The following is a 21165-nucleotide window of genomic DNA, read 5'->3' as shown; positions in this document are numbered from 1 at the left end:
AGACAACGGACTTGCACCAGTGGTTATAGACCAATAGTGATATCACGGCTGTGGTCGCAGTAAGTGGTCACGACCTCGTGGCGACAATGCTTGTAATTAGTATACTAAAGAGGCCATTTACAAACACATCTCAACAATATTTTTGTGTGGCGCATCTTTAATTTCAACGATCGCTTGCACAGAACATTCGCTATTTACCCATCTACTGCATCACGGCACTTTTGCCGGAAATAAAGTTCTGAAATGCCTCTCATCGCATAGCGAACGGAGGCGCGGTAAAAGAGACCCTAATGATGGAGAGATCTCCGTACAAATATACTAACATCACAAACGTCGCGTACCATCCGGTACATATACAACGGGCTGCTCCAAGGACTCTCGGCATTCACTCGTTTGGTGCTCGCCGTGCGGCTAGATCCTGTCGGTAAAAGATTTTGTGCGTACTCTTTGAAAGCCGGTATTTTGCTCTGCGCAGGTTTGCCCAGTATAATGTGGGACCAGCCGTCCTCTGTCGTCACTTCAGGAGCATCGCTAAAACTTCCGCAATAAAATATCCCTGCTATGTCTGCTTGTCTGTCCTTCAGCGTTATGTATCACCTGGTCAGCTGCCAGCAAAACTGTTTTAGGCTATATGAGCTTAAGCTAAGAACACAGTGTTAGCTATGACGAATACTGTTCAGAATTATGTAAAGGGACTTATTACCCTCGATGAAGTGCAAACGTTTTGAGACGGTGCTTTACCCCGCAACAGCTGACGAATGTATCTGCAATTAGACACACAAACACATAAAAAAAATCCACCAAAGAACCTACCACCAAACAACGGCTTGGTGTTGAAAGCGTCCGGGGGATCGGAGACAGTCTCGCACGATTCGGACGTCTCGTTGTTGAAAAGACACGCCCAGAGGAGGCCCTTCTTGTTTACGGAGGGCTTTGGACCTTCAGGAGTCGTCGGCTCTGGGAAGAAAAAGGGAATGCAAGATGCACGTTACCTCATACGAAAATTTTATCGTGCGCATACACCCAAAGAAGAAGAAGAAGAAAAATAAGAGAGTCCTCTGACTCTTTTCTGCGAGTGCTTACTTGCCAAGTATACGACTCCCTTTAAAGAGATACGTTAACTCTTTTTAAGAATAATTGTACTCTCTTAGGATAGTCGTGGGACGTAAAAGAGTGTTAATGTGTCTCTTCATTGATTTTTTGTACAGCCTCGAATATACACGCTCATTTAAAGATTACGAAAACGTTCGCAGTCGGCCTCAAAAATTTACGAGAAACGGCCTCTACGATAAATAATAACTTTCACCCTGATAAATCGCGTGGTCTTTAATGGACCAGTCGCAAGCACTATTACAGCTTTAAACTTTTCAATTCGAAACTAAGTGCCCAAAATTTGCAGAAATTCAGTTTTCTTCGCAAACCTTGGTTCTCATGCAAGCGTTTATAGCCAAAAGCAATGCCCATATCATAGTTAAGGGTACCTGTGCAATGGTTCTCTAATGCGTATATTATGGACATTTTTGGCATTTTTACCAGAGTTCTGGCCTTTCGCACAGACAACGTAAGCGGCTCCTTCTAAGTGTTAGCAAGTTACAAATTGTAACCGCGAGTGCAATCAGTCTGTCGGCAGCCGCAGCTGCAGCTTTTTCGCATTAGTGCATGTGCCAACAATTCATCTCAACATCACGACGGATAAGAGCCGTGTGTGTTGAGCGCCGTGAACGACTATACGTGAACCCAGCATGTGCTGGCTGGCCGACAAACAACACGCATGAATGGCGGTGCTGTGACGTTTGTATTAAGCTAATGTTCTGTCAGAGGAGGATAGATGATGTTTATATAGAGATGTTTAGATTAGGAGACGCTAACAGTTGATTTACCCAATGAAGCAAGAAAGAATGGCGGAGGAGATGCCCAGTTGGCTACCATGTACATGGCAAGGGGAAAGGGGGTACGAACAAATTGGAGGAGGCCCTAACGCTTGACTTAGGTATGTGCTTTATAGTGGCACTTGCACATCCCGGAGGAAGCGTCACGTGCCCTAGTCACGAAGCGAGATACATTGGCCCTAGTGTATTCCTTGGGTTAACATAGTGTTTCGTCGCGCTGCCGAAGCGCATCTCAGAGGCCATGTAGAAAGGAGCGCGTCGTTAAGACCTGCTCCGCCAGGCGCCGCAACGGTCCTAGCTTCTGACAAAGATAAGCACCTGCTCCTTCGCTGAACTCATTCAGTTAATTTTAAATAATTATCGTGACAGTTAATTGGATCTTATATTAGGTAAATTGGTGTTCCAATATCACATGTATCCACCATAACTCATAACTCGAACCAGAACGATCAATTTCGGAGGATGAGAAATAAACTTCATTGAGAGAGAGAGAGAGCTCTTTATTGTAAAACAGAGAATTCTGCCGGCGTACCTAAAGTCGCCTACATGCTACTCTGTGTAGGGGAGGGGAGTGAGGACAGAAATGCCCTAGGAGGAGCCACCAATGCAAGGCTTCCCACGTAAGGACGTCGAGGTTTTGCATCAATTTCGGGCCAGTTGTATTTTTCTTACAAGAATTTTTCTGATTATTTGGCAAACCAGAAGTAAAAGCTCTACCGGAAGCGCTTGGAAGCGGAACAAGTGTGTCCCTCAGCGCTCGTGCCGCTAATAAAGAAAGAGAACGAAACCCAAGAACAGTGTGGAGGCATCGCAATGTCATTGCGACAGTGTTAATGCCCGATTGAAACAGGGAAGCACTATCCAACGTACAGTCGCAACGTTTCACCCAGTGCTGTGATTCCTCAGGAAACGCAGCAACGCCATTAGAGAGACTCACGCCGCAGGCTGGGTAAGCCAGTTCCCAAGAATGTTGCTTTCTGTGGGCGATCATTTAGCTGGTTTAGAGCTCCCGAGGGCGCTGCTCTTCTATGGCCTGGATGAGTACACTTGCAGCAAAGTCTTGCTACAACACTAGCGCCTTGCGCACGCAAGAGTGCCCCCACGCGCTTGCGCGCCCTCTAAACTCTTACTCGCTCCCTCGATTCTTTAGATGTGAACGCATAGAATGCAGATACCATATGCGATTGCTTAACGTTTCAGGTGTTTTCTTTTTAAGGGCGACGGGCTTCTGCGTGCGCCGCTGACTTGTGTTGCAGTCCCGCACGCGTCAGTAAATTCATTGCGTGTTTTCCTCTTCCCCGCTCTCTCTCTCTCTCTCATGTTTTATTCCCCTTCCCCAATTCTCTGTGTAGGGTAGCCAACCGGAAGCTTTTTCTGGTTAACCTCCCCGCCTGCCTTTCCGTTTCCTTCCTGCTTTCCGGTGTTTGTAAGCAGGCTTACAAGCTCACCGGGAACACAAGATGCAAACAGAATACGCAATAAAAACTCACTGCACAGTCCCTTGAAGCGCGTGTCGACGTTCTGTTCTTCACAAGAACTTCCGCAGCAGGTTCCCTCGGGGCAGTTGGAGCACGCGTCGCCCTCTTCGTACATCTCGCCGCCCACAATGTTTCCTCTGCAGAAAACATCCAAGGTGAGAAAGTGTAAGAGAAACTTGAAACAATCGATTGCTCAGTATCAAAGTAAGGCCAAAATGACGTACAAACAATGCATACTGAGTTATCTCATCTTCTGTTACGCCACCAATTAGGATCCTAACTTTCTTTCCATTTTGTTATCAGTAGCTTCAATTTTCTTTTTACGGAACTATATAAATTTGGAATCAAGCACATTTTCCTTTTATAAGACTTTGGTGTCGAACTAACACTACTGAACATGAAGGAGTACAAAGTGTACAGGATAATAAGTACGCAAGTAAGACATTTATTGATATTCACTGCGTTAGTGTAAGTGTGATCGAGTGTTGTTCTCATTAGGACACTACAAATAATGTTTGTGGGGGGTCTCTAGGAAGCCGCTATTGCCACCTTCATTCAAAATACACCCATATACATTTGTTATAAAACTCTCGCTGCAAACATGCGTGCATGCCCTGTCGGATTGTCCCCGTGCATGCAGAATACAAATAAACTTGTTTGTTATACTTTGGGCACTCGTTTTATATTTCTAAGTATAAGCTGTGTTCCTTGTAGTGCAACGACAAACATTGTTTTTGCCAAATAGCGTTCATGACTATAAGAACGTGGCCGGTAAGGTAATCATTGCGAGCAAAGTGATATCAAAGCTTGGCTGCGAGAGAAGTCTGCTGTTACCGTGACAGTGTGTCATGCAGATGAGCAGATTAACGCTTCCGCTAACGCCAACTACGAGTTGAGCGGACGTGTATGCACGTAGGCGTGCGCAGAGGCGGGGGGGGGGGGGGGGGCAGGGGGGCAGCCGCCGCCCCCCTAGTCACCTAAGAAGAGGGGGGCGCAAAGTCTGCCTCATACATTGACTTAATAGGGGGGGGGGGCGCCGCGATGAACCTTCGCCCCCCTTGAAGAGGAACCCTGCGCACGCCTATGTGTATGCGAACGAAGATCGAAGAAAAGCAAAGGGATTTCCTCATTGCCTATTGCCTTCCTGTGTTCTCTTATGCTGCAAGCCGCACATGTCTTAGCGGCCGAAATGCGTAGAGCGTCATAACAACTGCACGTCAACGTAACCGCATTGAATGCCCCGCTTACGCCTTCACCGCGCTGCAGCAGTCGAAGGAGGATTAACGCTGACCGTTAATTGACCTATCCTTTGTTTACAAACAAGGGTTCCGTGAGGAAGCGTATGGCGGACGGATAATACGCTTATGTTCGTGTTAAGTGTTATTGATTTAGTTCTTGCTGGGTTTAGCCATGACCTAATTAGCAACGCCGCAGATAGTGGCGAACATGTGTCGACTGCTGCTATAAAATACGTGCTGAGAAGACGTTATCATTGTAGCACACACCGGGTTCTCCTCTTAAGTGGGTTTATATTGTGGGCACGGTGTGAAGCAGACATTCATAAAGATGATAATAAGTAAAGGTAGAAAGAGTAAAAGGAACACGCAAGGTTCGACATAGATCGAATGGGAATACTGCGCTGGGCAGCACGATCATCCGTACAAACAAACAAACAAACAAACAAACAAACAAACAAACAAACAAACAAACAAACAAACAAACAAACAAACAAACAAACAATCAAACAAACAAACAAACAAACAAACAAACAAACAAACAAACAAACAAACAAACAAACAAACAAACAAACAAACAAACAAACAAACAAACAAACATTGCGAGCTCTACATCCACTGACCCTGGCCCGTAGTCGCAGGTGTAGAGAAGGTCGTAGGTGAACGGCGGCTCGGTGGACGGATAGCGCGTGTAGCCGCAGCCAATCTTCCACGTGGTCGCCCACACCATCTGCGAGAGTGCATGTAGAAATGGTGGTGGCAAGGCACTAGAACGATCAAGTGCATAGACATTATTACGATTGATTGATGTGCAGGAGCTTAAAGCTATACTGGTGCTCCGAATTAAATTTGAGCTCGCGAGACTCTTTAACACGACACAAAGTCTAAGTCCCAAAACTGACCGTAAGTCGAACCAGTAACGTTGTGATCAGCAGCTAGATGACTCAGCTTATGAGTCACAGGTGAGGCTTAAAATAAAAACGCGTGCAAATGAGCTGAAGGAAGAAACAAACAAACAAGAAAGTAGAAGTAGAAGACAATTTTATACTAGTTCGCCGAAAAGTTGGGACCCGAGGAGGCAATAACGAAAAGGAACTCAATACTAGTCATCGCAACTATAAAACATAAGCATTCATAAATACAAAATAAAAAACCACACATACCAAAAAAACAGGGCAACATAATAACAATAAGCACCACCGTAATATTGCTAGACAGTGTCGTATATGCGATAATGATCTCTTTTTTTATTTTTGTGTGAGAAATAAGAATTTAAATATTCTAATGTACCTAAAAAGTTCATCTACATTGTGTACATGCACGAAACGGTGAGAAACTACTAGAACGCTGTAAAATGTAGCCCGACTGTAATGCCACTAGGCGCTTTGGGTAGGTAATATGAATAAATAAAAATATAAGAGAGAAGCAAAGAACACAAATACACAGAAGGTGCAGGAAAGCGGCTAAAACATGGCCGCTACGCACATGGCCATGCCGTTCTCGATTCCGCTCATTGCCTTTGCGCTTGTCAATTTGTTGTCCAGCTTTTCCCTATGCATATGTGTTGATGTTATTCACAAACACGCATGTGGTGGCGCGCGACCGCCTCGACGTGCTGGAGTTCGTAAGCGCCGTACTTTTCTTTATATTAAACGCTCAACAGATGGCGCCAGCACTCCATCGGGGATGAAAATACGAGCTGTTCCATGAAGTCAGCGCTTCGTTCAAATATGCTTACAGTTGGAACAATGCCGATCACGTGCTGGCACGTGTTCCGGGGAGTTCCCGTTCATTTGGCGACAGCTAATCACGCAAGCTCACGTTAAGGAGACAGGTACATAAAACATAATAATACATAATACCAGCGTGCACACAATGCTCAGCGGATTATCGACTGAGGATCGCTACCTTGTTAATAATGCACACTGTCACTACTTCACCCTCTCGGCAGCATCAAGTTCGTGCACTTCCTCGACGCTCAAGTCTGGTTGGCTCGCTGAAGCCACTGTATAACCGTAGCTTATCTAGGAACATTTTTCAGGCAAGTACCTTAAATAGAAGTGTGTAGTGTACCTCGACACAGTGATGCACCGCACAATACACACAGATGAATTCAATGCGCACTGTGTGAAAATGGGTGCGACGTTGTGTGCTAAATCGAAACTACGGATCGCGCGCGCACCCATGAGCTGGGTAGAGTGTGCTTTTGCCTACCTGCGTGAAATGCCCAGTGGGAAGGTCGAACTGGAATGGGGAGCGCGAGGCGTTGGAGAAGAGAGACACCTCGTCGTACCAGCGCCGCACGCAGCTTTCCCAGTCCGGCTGTGGATTGTGTCTTGTGGTCCTGTCGAGGCACAGGTTCTGGCCGACGGCGGTAAACTTATCTGCAAGTGTAAGAGCACGGCGTGTGTTCACGGAGGACGAAACAAAATTCTTGTTCCTTGCAACCCAGCTTTACTGACAGTTCTCACATCTTTTGTACCGAACAGCTCTCCGTGGAAACTTAAGCTTGGTCGATCATTCTACATAAGCTGTGCTCGCCGTGTATTAAAAAAAAAAATACGCTTAGCACGGTGACCTTTGCGACTAACTTCCTTTTCTCTAACTCCTTCTCAACTTTGTCTTGGTAGTTATCGCTATAGGCCCGGCTGGTGCCATCGCTTTTGTTCTCGCCAACATTATTTCACTCATAAATTCTTTAGAAGTGTGCACCAACACATCAGAAAGTGATCTCTTTTTGCACGTATGATACAGTGAGTAGCATTTTGCCAACCCATGCACGGAATTACGATCCAAGAGGAGTAAATTAACTTTGGCGGCTCATTTATGGGTGCCTAGTGCTCAAGTCAATTAAAGATGACCATCTCTGTTAATGTTAATTAACAACCATTAGACGAAAATTAGCTCCCGCGTGATGACACATCCGGTAATACTTCAAATATGACGTCATTCTGTGCACACGCTTCAATTTCGTCATTTATGAGATTGCTATTTTGTGCTACGGAATCAGTGCCAAGAGCGTTGAGGGATCGCGGTTAGGTTAAGAGGTTATAGGGCAGAAGCGTTTGTGTAAGTGTTCGTTAAGAGTAATGGCATCGCGTTGCTTCACTTGAGCTCCGAGAGACAAAAAAAGAGAATAAACTCGAAGCGTTCCTCTATGAGACGACGTGAATAATGAAATGTTTGCCCATACTTTCGTTACTGCGGCATCTTGTCGGGCAATATTAAACTCGAGGCAGAGTAGCAGCCTTAGACACCACGAACGCTAACTTTCAACAAATGTTTTCCTGTTTCGAAACTGGACAGGAAACCATGTGCTAAGCCTCCTTCTTCCTTGTCTAAGTTTTGCAACACTGCTGCGCCGTCGTGTACATAGAAGCCCAAAACTACTCGCGCAATATGAACCTTTCAGTACACGTTGTCTAATTGCTTTCCTGTGAATCTTATTGGCTGCAGAGATTAGGCAACGGTGGCTGTAAATTCGTACGCTCGTTGAGCACTTACCCATTGATCGGCATGACGGGCAGTCGTGCTCGAACTGACACAGGTTAGCATGCGCTTGGGCCACCCTCGCCAAGTCATCGTCCCACTCCTGTGTCGAACAAGGCGAAGGTTTCAAGTAAGAGAAAACTTTGTAGCCAAGTCAGGCACGCACGTAAGGAAGACGGAAAAAGTGCTGTTAAACTGTGTGAGAGAAAAGCAGCGGGCGGATTGAAGAGCTGGTGATTTCGTTTATACCTAAAAATTGCTTACTTTCAATCAGCTCTTAGTATCCATTGTACAATCACGAAGCAGCAACATAAAAGACACACAAGAACTGTTCCAAGGTATTCCTTAAGGAAAGAAAAAGGTAGAAATGCCTCTTTCTAAGCGAGAAAGCTTCGGAATACTTAAGATAATATGTAATACTTGATTATAAGCAGAATTCACGTATGAGCCGATCTGGCGCAGTGTACAATTTCAGACAGTCTGCTGAACTCAAAACGCACATTAGGAAGCGAAGAGGAAACGCGGAAAACACTGTTTACGATCCGCGTGGTCATTAAACGTGCAACCGGGGAATCAACAGAATCGCATTAGACAGAACCGCCCCTCTGCGTTTCGTCGCCGCGTAGACGCGACGTGACAGGCTCCTTTTTCAACGTCACTTGGCATTTACCGTGCCAGCGGGTCGTGCCGAAGCTGGAATCGAAGTTGGCACGCACCTCCAAATGGGCGTGCTTTTATTTTTTTTTCTGTGCCGGGGACTACCTGGCCGTCTTGCATGGCCCACGAGGTCAACCTGAATCAAAGGATTCTTGGTATGAAGTCACGCGCTTTACCTCCAAGGACGTGCACCTCGTGGGCTTCACCTACAGACCTCGCACGAGATCAATGTAGCATATGCGATTATACATATGTATAAATCGCTATCCTTTCCTTCAGATAGTTCTGTACTTGTGTACAGTACGGTACTCTTCTAAAGGTAACACCCTGCCGGTAATCAAGCGAAGAGTGAGGCTTATTGCTCGTCCATACGGTATTCGACTGCATGCATCCCTTGTCCCTACATGTCACATGCCATCTTCAATCGATGACAGAGTTAGAGTTTAAGAGTTGGCCGTGGTGTACGTAGGATTATTGAGGAAATGGTTTCTTTTAAGCTGAGTTGTCAACTTGTATTATACGTACAAGAGAAACAGAGGAGCGTTAGGTAAGCTTGCCCGCCCCGGTGGTTTAGTGGTTATGGTGCTCGACTGCTAACCCGAAGGTCGCACGGTCGAATCCCGGCCAGGGCGGCCGCATTTCGATGGAGGCGAAATGCCTGAGGCGCGTGCACTTAGATTTAAGCGCGCGTTAAAGAACACCAGGTGGTCAAAATTCTCGGAGCCCTCCACTACGGCGTCCCTCATAATTATCTTGATTTTGAGACGTAAAACCCGAACAATTATTATATATCACTCGACAACGATATTCCTCCAAATATTAGTTCGCAGTGCCAATTACGTTCGAGCTCTTGCCCTTTTTGTTTGGAATTCGCGCATAACAAAAATGAGATAATCTTATTTTCAAGAGTTGACGCGATATACGCGCACAAAAGTGCGGTAATTTACGTGGTATTTCTACTCGGCTTGCTTTCAAATGCTAGGAATTGTCGTCCGTATCCGGGTGCTTTAGGCAAGCAAGTTGTGTTTGCTTTCCCGTACGGAGATCGGTGTGTGTTCTTTGACAAGAGCGTTATGCACGCTTTCCGGACCTACAGGGCGATAACGTGAGCGACTGTGCAAACGCAGAGTTAGGGCTCCCGGTTTTGCGAGTGCCCGCATTCCGAGGCTATCACTGACTGCCTAGCACTTCCGGGAAGAACTCCAAGAACCTTCTCTCTCATTTATAAACAGCGCTGAACCGTTACTGAAGTTTCGAGCTAGAAATGCCGCGCGGCGTTCACAGGTTATTTGACGTTACTGTGATAATCCTAATAAAAAAAACAACAAGAAAACTATAAGAACGGTTCCTACATATAACATGCAGTCGGACTGGTGCGGAAGGCTAACCTGACTCAATCGACTATTTGATTACAGTATGCTGCGGCATTTTTCAAATGAAATGACAGCACGAGAGAACTATGACAAACGATGAGCACATCACTACATTCCAAGCGGCACCCTAAGTGCGGAACACTAATAAAGGTGATCGATTACAAGTATCCGATAGTGGGGAAGTGCGTTTTCTTTTGTACATCGCCTTGATAAAGACACGCAATAAACGATATAGGTGGTACGACGCTCATTAGCAAGCAAATCTTAAGTGCTACCGAGGTGCCATTCATTTCTTCGTAAAGTCCATCAATGAAGGAGACGAAAACTGCTCCAGCGGAGACGGCTCTAAGCACAAACCACTTTTACGGTAATGTCGGCAACCATCATACGGAGGAAAATGCCGCGATGGCCAGCTTTTCTACCGAACAAACAAAGCTCACCTGCTAGTCCCCATCGCTGTCGGCGCATTGGAAGTGTGGAGGGGCGGAGGCGTCGCAAGTACACAGACAGGGGTGCCAAGGTCGGCTTACCTCACAGCGCGCATTGTCCCGACTCGCAAAATGCCTTATGAGGAAATCGAATTGCAGGCTTCGTGCCACGCTTTGTCTCCTTCCTATACAGCTGTATATACACACACTCTACGACGCGCATATAGACCTCGATAGCGCACGTGGTCGAAGGGCTAGCCCATTTCGAAACTCTTCAACTCGGTGAATGACATAATGCAGCGCTAAAAACACACACACCACAAAGTAAGGAACACAAACCGACGGGACCGACGGAAAACGACGGTGTTCCTTAACTTGTGGTGTGTGTGTTTTTAGCGCTGCATTATGTCATTCAGCAAGCACCAACTCGCCCAACAACAGGTTCTTCTTCGACTCGGGAATCGCGGCCAGCGGAGTTGTTTGACAAGCCCATTTGGCCTAATAATCACTGGTTCAGCTGCGAGCGACCATGAAAAACGCTATTCTTCGATGGAAGGTGTTTGCGAGCTTTGGAATATGGGAATTGCCACGAGCTGTGCATGAAACATATCGAAATACTATATCCTTAGAAGCGATGCCGCTGGAAGGTTGCAGGAATTTCGGCAATCTGCTACGTGAATGAGGAAAAAATGTGGCTTTGATCGTGCAAGAAGCTTATAAAAACTGGTTAAGAACGTTAAGACAGCTGACGGAAGAAAGTACTGACATGTGACGGAAATTTCTCGAGAAATGTTTCATTAGTGAACGCCTTTTCGCCCTTGTGGTTAACGTCCGTTCACAATAGATGCGCGAAGGCGAGTCATAAAACGCACGAGCTGTTAACTTCAGAACCGCGACATGTTTATAGGCGGTTGCACACCGTAAAATCGTGGAGTCTACCAGTAGTCACTCGTTCATGGACACGCCAGATAACTGCATGCAAGAAAATGTGGCAATCAGCATCGCGATTTCCAAACTTCGTTTGGTTACAAAATTGGAGTTTAACGTCCCAAAATTGCACGGTGACGTCTAAAAGGAGAGATCAGCTGGAGTGCTTCCAGACGCATCTAAACACACGATAATCCAAGATGCACACTAACACACGACAATCTTTGCAACTGCTTCATATTAAATCCACGAATCGAACCCGCGACCTCACCAGCGGCAGCGTCAGGATATTTTACGGGAAGAGGGGCACGCACGATAGGTGAGTTATGCGCTGAACTTATGCTTTGAATTTTGACAATGTTTGCTCTATTGGGGGGGGGGGGGGGGGTTGCAGGCAAGAGCTATAAAGGGGCGGCCGGCCCTTCGTGCCCTCCCTCCCTCCCTGGCGCTGACCCTGTACCTCACGTTAAATATCATTAGTCCATAGCCACTGAGCCAACGACGCGAGCTTTTATAGTATTGCATTTAGCCAGAAAAAGTTTAGTTGCAAAGCTAACCCTCACTTGCTTGAAGCTGTCTGATTTTGTTAGATTTGTTTTTGTCATTTCACGACCAAGCATGTTTCCTTACCATCTCGAGCATGTTGGCTGCCGGCGGCATGTGCGTCTCGTTTCCTCCCGCGATGAGGCTACGGTAGTGATTGTGCAGCTTGAGAATGAGCTGCTTGACGTTGTCGTCGATGCCCGCCACTTGGATCTCGCACGCGGGCTCCTCTCTGCACATGGTGTGGTTCTGGCTGTAGCGCAAGAAGGCCTCGCTGCAGTTGGACGTTATGATCGGCGCTGCCTCCCCCTTCGGAACAGCAGTCAACAGTAGCAACATCATCAGCGATGACAGCAGTAGGAACAGGTACCGCGCAATCTGTAGCCGCACAACGGACATCCTCAGTGTGCTGCTTGCTTAATCCGGGCCAAATGAAATCTGCAAGAAAATATGCAAAGTGATTACCAAACGTTACGCCCGGAGATTGAGAGATTGATACCGTGTGACGACTACCACAGATTATCCAACTCTACAGCGAATCTTCAAATGTCGTGCATACGCGCCATTGGGTATGCGGCCGAGGCTTTCGGAATTGCGGGTATGAAGCAACACCGTTGTTATGTTTGCCGCTCATAAGTCGATCCTGCAGACAGGACGGCGCGGCACGGTACGTCGTACAAAGCTTCTTTCTCGGCTCTCCCCCTGCCTGGTCTTTTCGCTGGGCAATTATCAAGAGAAAGCAAACGGCTTCCTTTGAGCAAGCTTGTCTGCCCCGATGGCCAGCATGGGTTGCGGTCAGGCGACCGTTCTCAGAGGTCGGCGGCCTGAATGTGTGGGAAAATGAGGAGACATCCCCCGCTCTAAGCAGTCGCTCGAGGCGACAGTATGCGTGACCCCAACACGGACCAAGATGTGCTTTTGCAACAATGCAAGGTCGAATGCGTGGGAGGGCAGGGTCACGCAGACGCCTTTTCTTTCCCGGAACGGTTTAACGACTGGCTCCGCGAGTTCAACTCGATGTGTATGGGAAAATGGCGTGAATGCACCAGGGCTAAAATACAGATGTATTTCGACCGTGAGAATCCCTGAGAGCGTGGGAAAGAGAGGGAGAGCCATGGATGGGAAAGAGTGCCAAAACGCCTGTCTGCGCTGTAAAGACACTGCTGCCGAGATTAAGGACAGCCCGGTAGGGAGTGGCTTAATCTGAGAATGAACGGGTTGGATAAGGGAATGTCGAGGCGGACCACCAGTGGCCACCTCCCCTTTTCTTTGTTACCGCAAGGTACTTAAGACTGGACGGAATTCGTTTCCCTTCAGTCTAGGCTGTAATCACTTAACTGATAGATCAGTAAGACTCCGTACGATGCAACTTTCGTCTGGGCCGTAACCACTTGGTGGTCGAACAGTGAGACTCGGTTCTTCGTATGTAGTAACAGTGTTCTAGGCTCTAACTTAAGAAAAGTTAAGTAGAAGAGTAAGGTGCTGTTGATGTCTATGTTATCATCAGTGTGCTTCGGCAAGATGTACATATGACTGTAATATTCGCTGCAATATACCTTCAAGTTTTCATTACCTCCAACCTGCCTCCTGCTTCATCGACGTCGATCATCTCCTTGACGGGACTTCAATCCACATCAAGGAGAAAACGAACAAAGGAAAAACATAGCTGGCGCAGTCTGACAGGGATCGGCGAGCTCTACAGCACCATACACTGGACCAGCGCTGAGAAGACCCGAGGGGCAAGGCATCCAGCAGCCACCAGCGGCGACGTCGAGACGATCCCACAGCAGTCAACTCCGGCGCCGTGGAGGAGATCCAGGAACGACAAAGCATTCAGCAAAGGGTGAGCAGGATTTCTTGCGTCTTTCTCAAGTTGGCATGGCAGTTTATGTGTAGAGCACATGGTGAGAACACGTGGAGGTGCTGAAACAATGGAGTTTAATGGAGATGAAGGTGCGAGTGTGGCGGATATGGATCGGAATCGAGAGCCATCAAATAATGGTAGTCTAAATTCTGATAAATCAGCTGAGGCGAGAGTGCCTACTCAGAGGCAAGAATCGATGCAGCAGGCATCTCAGGTTTTGCCGAATTCAAGTGAAACGAGAACGCTCGAACTTGAAATCCAAAAGCTCAATCTCCAGATTGAGTACGAAAAGCTGTTGCAAACTAGAATGAACGCGGAACGTCTCAATGGCACGTTGTCCAACTCTGGGTCGGAGACGGGTGATCAGAGGCGGCGGTGTTTCGATTCTGTCCAGCAATGTGCAAAAGTGCTGAAAGGGTTTCGCCTGCCGAGTGACGCGGATGTGCCATTATGGTTTGAGGAAGTAGAAAGACTGTTTGCTACTTATCAAGTACCGCATGAGAGTCGCGTGCATTTGGTTATGCCAGCACTAACCGAACGAGTCCGTTACCTACTGCGTAACCTCAACCCTGAAGAGAGTGCAGATTACGAGTCAGTTAAAGCGGCGGTGCTGACGGAACTGAAGCTTTCTCCGGCAGAGTATCTGCTGAGGTTTGAACGAGCGGTAAAGCGGAAGGAAGAGACGTGGGCGCAGTTCGCGTCGCGTGTAAGAACTTATTTCTCATACTACCTTCAAGTCAGAGAGGCCGACACGGTAGAAGTGATGGCCGAACTCATGGTTGCTGACCGTATAAAATCGGGACTAAGTACGGAGGGTCTGGAGTATGTGAGATTAAGGGAAGGCGAGGGATGGCTTAGGCCAACTGAGATCGCTAAAGTGCTCCAAACTTTCGAGCAAGCGAAAGGGAAAGGGCGTGCTTCAAAGCAACCAGCGGTAGAAATGGGGCAAAAGCCGGCGACACGAGTTGAGAAGGCGCTCTGAAGTGCCACTTATGTCACGGCTCAGGCCATTTCGCTAAAGAGTGCCCGAAGGCTAGTGATAAGGAGAGCAACCCCAAGAAGGCTATTGAGCCAAAGCGGAAGGTACAAAAGGTAACGTTATCCCACGAGACGGAAACTGAAATACCTGATGGAGTACTTAGCGCAAAGGTGAAGTCTCTGAAACACGAGGGTCAAGGCACAAATAAACTGCAGTTAATTCCTGTATCATGTGCAGGTATAGCCGCAGATGCGATTTTGGATACGGGGAGTGAGATAACCGTCATTCGGGAGAGTCTGCTTCCGCGTAGTCTAATAGAGTCGTGTGGCAAGGTGAGATTGGTGTCTGCTTTTGGTAAAACTATCGAGGCGAGGCTAGCTACGTTGCCGGTAAAATTAAATAGCCCGCGAGAGGTTACGGAGCCTCAGAGCGTCGACCTACTCTGCGCGTTAACTGATGAGCTCGTCGAGGGCACAGATTGTTTGTTGACCGAGGAAGATTGGAAACTTTTGTTGAAGGCCAGCAGCCCTCTGGCACCCTGTCGAGCACCGGCCGAGCCTGCTCATGAGGCAGAACAAGCAGTAGAAAAACCAAAAGTAGTGGCCTGCAATCTTACCTTGGAGGAAAAAGACGTTTCCGGGGAAGATGCGCAAATTGATGAAGAAAAGGAGGCGTCGTTAGGCCAAAGAGAAGAGTTCCGCAAAGTGCAGTTGGGTGACACTACGCTAAAAAAATGTTGGGATGATGCTCGTAGTGGGAAATCCGGCATGTTCATTTCAGACGGACTATTATACCACTGCGACTCAATAGCAGGCACTCGAGTGAGTCAGCTAGTTGTCCCCAAAGATAAGCGCACTGAGGTAATGCACTTAGCCCATGAGTCACTATGTGGGGGGCACCTAGGGCCAAAGAAAACAAAAGCTCGCATTAGGTATAACTTCTTTTGGCCGGGTATGGCGAAGGAGATATTAGAGCATTGTCGTTCGTGCCATGAATGTCAAATTCGTTCAGACAGGCGTCGCACGGATAGGTGCCTATAACTCCGCTCACTAGACCCGAGCACCCTTTCCAAGTTGTCAATGTAGATGTAATCGGACCCCTAGACACACCGTCAGCGAGAGGGCATAAGTACGCGCTGTGCTTAGTGGACCTTTGCACGAGGTGGCCAGAGGTGGTCCCACTGCGCTCTTTGACAGCTAAGGCGACTTGTGACGCACTGATTGAGATCTTCAGTCGCACAGGCGTTCCGGAGATGATCTGCTCCGATCAAGGCACTAATTTTAAATCTCAGCTCACGCAAACGATGCTGGAGAAATTAGGCTGCACACCAAGATTCTCAACCCCAGAACACCCAGAGAGTAATGGAGTTGTAGAGAGGTGGAATCGGGTACTGAAAAACATGTTGTATCATGTCATTCAGAGAGACTCCAAGAATTGGGACAAATTGATCCCAATGGTTTTATGGGCTTATCGGGAAGTTCCCCATGAGGTAACCGGAGTAGCTCCGTTTCGTCTATTGTATGGAAGGAATCCCACGGGACCGCTTCTAATACTGCAGAGGACGTGGACGGGAGAAATGCCGGTGCCGGCAACATTGAGAGAAAGCCCCGCTAAGTATTTACAGCAACTTAAAGAGCAGCTCGAGACTGCCGCTAATATTGCTGAGCTAATGAGTGCAACTCATCAGGAGAGTTACGCCAGTGCGTATAATCGCAGCACCAGGCTCAAAGCTTTTAACGTTGGCGACCAAGTTGTGGTTTTCGACAATGATCGGAATTGTAAGATGTCACCTAAATGGCTAGGCCCATTCACAGTGGTTGGACGTGAGCGCGAACATTCTTACCGTGTTGAAACATCTGAGGGAAAGGTGAAAAGTGTCCACGCCAACAACATTCGACCTTACTGTGCAAGGGTCAGTCATATTGGGGTCGTCTTCGCTGAGGACCATGATTTTGGGGAGGTGGAATATGCTCCACAACCAACCACTATAAAGCGGGAAGAGCTAGTGCTAACGAGCGAGAAGGTTGCTCATCTTGATGCTGACGCGCAGGCGGAAATACAGGCGGTGTTCCAAAGACATTGCACACTCTTTGACGGCGTCCGAGGATACGCAGATGTGACGAGCCCGCTCACGCTGTTAACAAAGAAAGCGGTACCTAATAAGATACCCTGGCCGGAGGAAGCCCAGGCGGCATTTGAGATTCTCAAACGATCTTTGTGCGAGGCCGTGGCGCTTAACACTCCAGAGCCATCTCAGCCCTACTGGCTTTTCACAGACGCATCAGCTACGGCGGCGGGAGCATGTTTGGCGCAAATGTCAGCCGAGGGGCAAGAGAAGCCTATCGCCTTTGCAAGCCACCGTTTCTCACCGACCCAGATGCGCTGGTCGACCATTGAGAGGGAAGCGTTCGCAATAATATGGGCCTTAAAGAAGTTTGACTACTGGCTTTTTGGTGCCATAGTAAACGTCGTTTCCGACCACAATCCGCTGTCGTACCTTACAACTTCGACTCCGCACGGGGCGAAATTGACAAGATGGGCGCTGGCGTTACAGCGATATCATGTGTCGGTACAACATCGGAAGGGCGTATGTAACGGTAATGCGGATGCATTATCAAGGCTCCAGAATAGTTTATGGAAGCCATCAGAATAACAGTGCCATGCCAACTGGGGGGGGGGCGTGAATGTTCCTGCCCACTTGCTGCTGTATATTGTGGACTGTGTGATTGTGAATTCAGGAAACAGACACTAGTGATCATACTGCTTGAAGCAGCAATGGTGTGTTTGATTGTTTAGCATGTACTTGTTTACGTTTCTTGTATTCTCCTGTCGTGTTGTCTCGCAATTGTGTTTGATGTTTGTGTAGACTGTTGTATGGGTAGAAAGTCCAGTGACCTAATCGCGGCAGTGATTTATCGTACCACTGAGCGTAGAACAGCACAGCGTACTCTTTAGGGGGGACGTGTTATGTTTGCCGCTCATAAGTCGATCCTGCAGACAGGACGGCGCGGCACGGTACGTCGTACAAAGCTTCTTTCTCGGCTCTCCCCCTGCCTGGTCTTTTCGCTGGGCAATTATCAAGAGAAAGCAAACGGCTTCCTTTGAGCAAGCTTGTCTGCCCCGATGGCCAGCATGGGTTGCGGTCAGGCGACCGTTCTCAGAGGTCGGCGGCCTGAATGTGTGGGAAAATGAGGAGGACATCCCCCGCTCTAAGCAGTCGCTCGAGGCGACAGTATGCGTGACCCCAACACGGACCAAGATGTGCTTTTGCAACAATGCAAGGTCGAATGCGTGGGAGGCAGGGTCACGCAGACGCCTTTTCTTTCCCGGAACGGTTTAACGACTGGCTCCGCGAGTTCAACTCGATGTGTATGGGAAAATGGCGTGAATGCACCAGGGCTAAAATACAGATGTATTTCGACCGTGAGAATCCCTGAGAGCGTGGGAAAGAGAGGGAGAGCCATGATGGGAAAGAGTGCCAAAACGCCTGTCTGCGCTGTAAAGACACTGCTGCCGAGATTAAGGACAGCCCGGTAGGGAGTGGCTTAATCTGAGAATGAACGGATTGGATAAGGGAATGTCGAGGCGGACCACCAGTGGCCACCTCCCCTTTTCTTTGTTACCGCAAGGTACTTAAGACTGGACGGAATTCGTTTCCCTTCAGTCTAGGCTGTAATCACTTAACTGATAGATCAGTAAGACTCCGTACGATGCAACTTTCGTCTGGGCCGTAACCACTTGGTGGTCGAACAGTGAGACTCGGTTCTTCGTATGTAGTAACAGTGTTCTAGGCTCTAACTTAAGAAAAGTTAAGTAGAAGAGTAAGGTGCTGTTGATGTCTATGTTATCATCAGTGTGCTTCGGCAAGATGTACATATGACTGTAAATATTTCGCTGCAATATACCTTCAAGTTTTCATTACCTCCAACCTGCCTCCTGCTTCATCGACGTCGATCATCTCCTTGACGGGACTTCAATCCACATCAAGGAGAAAACGAACAAAGGAAAAACATAACTACCGTATTACAGCTCATAAAGCTGTGTAGAGAGATAATGAGTGGCTCAGCTTAGCGGCCGTTTCGGCTTCAAGGCTACTTCAGCTAGATAAACATAATTGTGCAGCCCAGCAATCATAGCTAGTTTATCATGCATCCAAAATAGGAACACTCACGTACGACCTTCATGTAAAATTTGCAATGCGGGTAAATATATGTGTTTTTGTATTACTGTAGTCACACGTCAGATTTCAGGATTATCGAAATCAGCGATCACTGAAAGTCGCGAGTCCAATTTGTTCGCTTAATGTTGCTCGAACAAAGGCAAACATGCAAAAATCAATGGTCAAGTTTTAATGATCATTAAAGGTGAGCGTGCGAATAACGCGGCACAAGGAATCCATGTCACAGTTTGAATGATTTACAAAGTCTGTCACCCGCCGCGGTGGTCTAGTGGTTATGGTGTCCGACTGCTGACCCGAAGGTCGAGGGATCGAATCCCAGCCGTGGTGGCCGCATTTCGATGGAGGTAAAATGCTAGAGGCCCGTATACTTAAATTTAGGCGCACGTTAAAGAAACCTAGATGGTCGAAAATTTCCGGATCCTTCCACTACGGCGTCTCTCATAACAGTATCTTGGTTTTGGGACGTTAAACCCCAACAATTATCAATATTGAACTCTGTGCAATTTTTGCTCACTCCAGGAGCATTGCCATCACACGCGGACGTCACGTTAAAACGCCTCGCTCAGAATCCCGCTCCAAATACTCACATGAACGGTTGCCGCGCTGCCTCTGACGCTCTCGGCCGGCCTAAAATTGCCCGTCTTACGTTCTTATCTTCGAGCCGTGGCTATGCGGCAAAAGTTAGGGGAGGAGACGAACACGGCGTCTCAGTGATAGGACGCACGCGTTTTCTAAGGCATGGGGTCGGTGACGAAGATAACCGAGTGTTTCGCCCGTTACAAATGCAACAAACAATGGAAGCTTTCACCGTCCGGCAATCGATATCGGAACTGTCGCTGCCACCTACCTGTGACGCCTGTGGCATCACCGTGAGATAAGAGACGGGAAAAAATGAGCGTGTAGTGTCGACTGAATGTTACTCACACGTTTTAGCGGATGTGAGTAACGCAGTGACTAACTAGGGGAGTGGATGCTGATTTCCTGCTGCTCGAGATGCCAGTACAGCATTTTATAACAACGCGTAAGTGGTTAATCTTTAAGATGGCATTTAATATATAATTAGCCATCGCAGTCAGTGTTATTTGATACATTGAATGTTGACGGTTCTTTATACAATATAATGCCCATAAATATACGAGCCCGTGAGCATGCTTTTAGGGACATCAAAATTAAGTAGCTCCATTCGTATTTTAATACCCTCTTCATGACTACGTCCTCGCTAGTGAAGACGCAACAAGTGCATCTGGCAAGATGGCATACAGTGAACAACAATATCAGTAATGCCTAACTATTTACTCGGCTGAATTAACCAGCTGCAGGAGCAGACTCGGAAAGCGCCACTGGGGCCCCACGTTTCATTTCGAAACAAATATCTCTGCGCTACAATAAAGAAGTGAACTGAAACACGCCGACGAGAATCATTCATATTATTACGACTCTGACGCACGACCGTTTCAGCGACGGCGCAGTATTTTTTCCGCTAACCGGCAATCATCACATGCGACGCGGCAGCATTCATTGGCCACGAAGAGGCGTCTGCAGAGGATACACGCCTACCCGATCCCGTGTAATGACAGGGGGAGTGCTTCCGTTGAATGCGTGCCGCGCGAGTAATGATATCTCGAACAGAACAAGCCCTACACGTTTTCTGCCCTAAGGTGCGATTACGGGGTTAGAGAAGTATTACGGGAGCTCAAACTTCGCAGAAACAACCGAGAACCTTTCGACGCGCTTGTCATTTGAGCAAGAAGAAGTCACGAATGCGATGAGGTTATAACATGTACGCAGGAGGGCTTTGCGGTAATTACAGCTGGATACTTGTAAGAGAGAGCGAAGACAGATCTAATACAGAACTTAAAGAATTCAGTTAAAAGCATTGGCATCTGACACGATAAAACGCATGTACCAACATGTGCAGACGTGACACTTACGTTACGCAAGGTGCGCATGCCGTTTATGCAAACCTACGAAATGGAACTGAGGAACCAAAGCTTAAAAACAAAGGTCTTGTTTACAGGTACGTTACTTGTTTACATGATACAAAACGTAACCAGTAGTTGCGTGCTGTTCCTGTCTAATATTGCCACAATACGACATATCGATCGAGAAACTATGGTTTTTCA

The 21165-nt window shown here is 47.5% G+C and overlaps 2 protein-coding genes across 6 annotated transcripts in view; both read right to left on the bottom strand.

The window, feature by feature from the left end:
• The window catches only part of LOC119394827 (sulfide:quinone oxidoreductase, mitochondrial-like), a 345577-nt gene that overhangs the window by 257526 nt on the left and 66886 nt on the right, over positions 1-21165 (bottom strand). The window lies entirely within an intron of this gene.
• The window catches only part of LOC119393978 (CRISP/Allergen/PR-1), a 329781-nt gene that overhangs the window by 301073 nt on the left and 7543 nt on the right, over positions 1-21165 (bottom strand). For 2 of the 3 annotated variants that reach the window (XM_049415574.1, XM_037661189.2), the window contains exons 2-7: positions 12107-12457; positions 8107-8194; positions 6817-6986; positions 5226-5332; positions 3380-3504; positions 814-957 (exon numbers count right to left, since the gene is read on the bottom strand). The exons of the other annotated variant lie outside the window; for it this stretch is intronic. In XM_049415574.1, coding sequence (XP_049271531.1) covers positions 814-957; positions 3380-3504; positions 5226-5332; positions 6817-6986; positions 8107-8194; positions 12107-12418 — 946 coding nt within the window. In that variant the 5' untranslated portion in view covers positions 12419-12457. The remainder of the gene's footprint in view (positions 1-813; positions 958-3379; positions 3505-5225; positions 5333-6816; positions 6987-8106; positions 8195-12106; positions 12458-21165) is intronic. 3 annotated transcript variants of the gene reach the window in all.

Source organism: Rhipicephalus sanguineus, chromosome 5 (assembly GCF_013339695.2).
Source record: "Rhipicephalus sanguineus isolate Rsan-2018 chromosome 5, BIME_Rsan_1.4, whole genome shotgun sequence".
NCBI lineage: Eukaryota > Metazoa > Arthropoda > Arachnida > Ixodida > Ixodidae > Rhipicephalus > Rhipicephalus sanguineus.
This window is presented reverse-complemented; position numbering and strand designations above follow the sequence as displayed.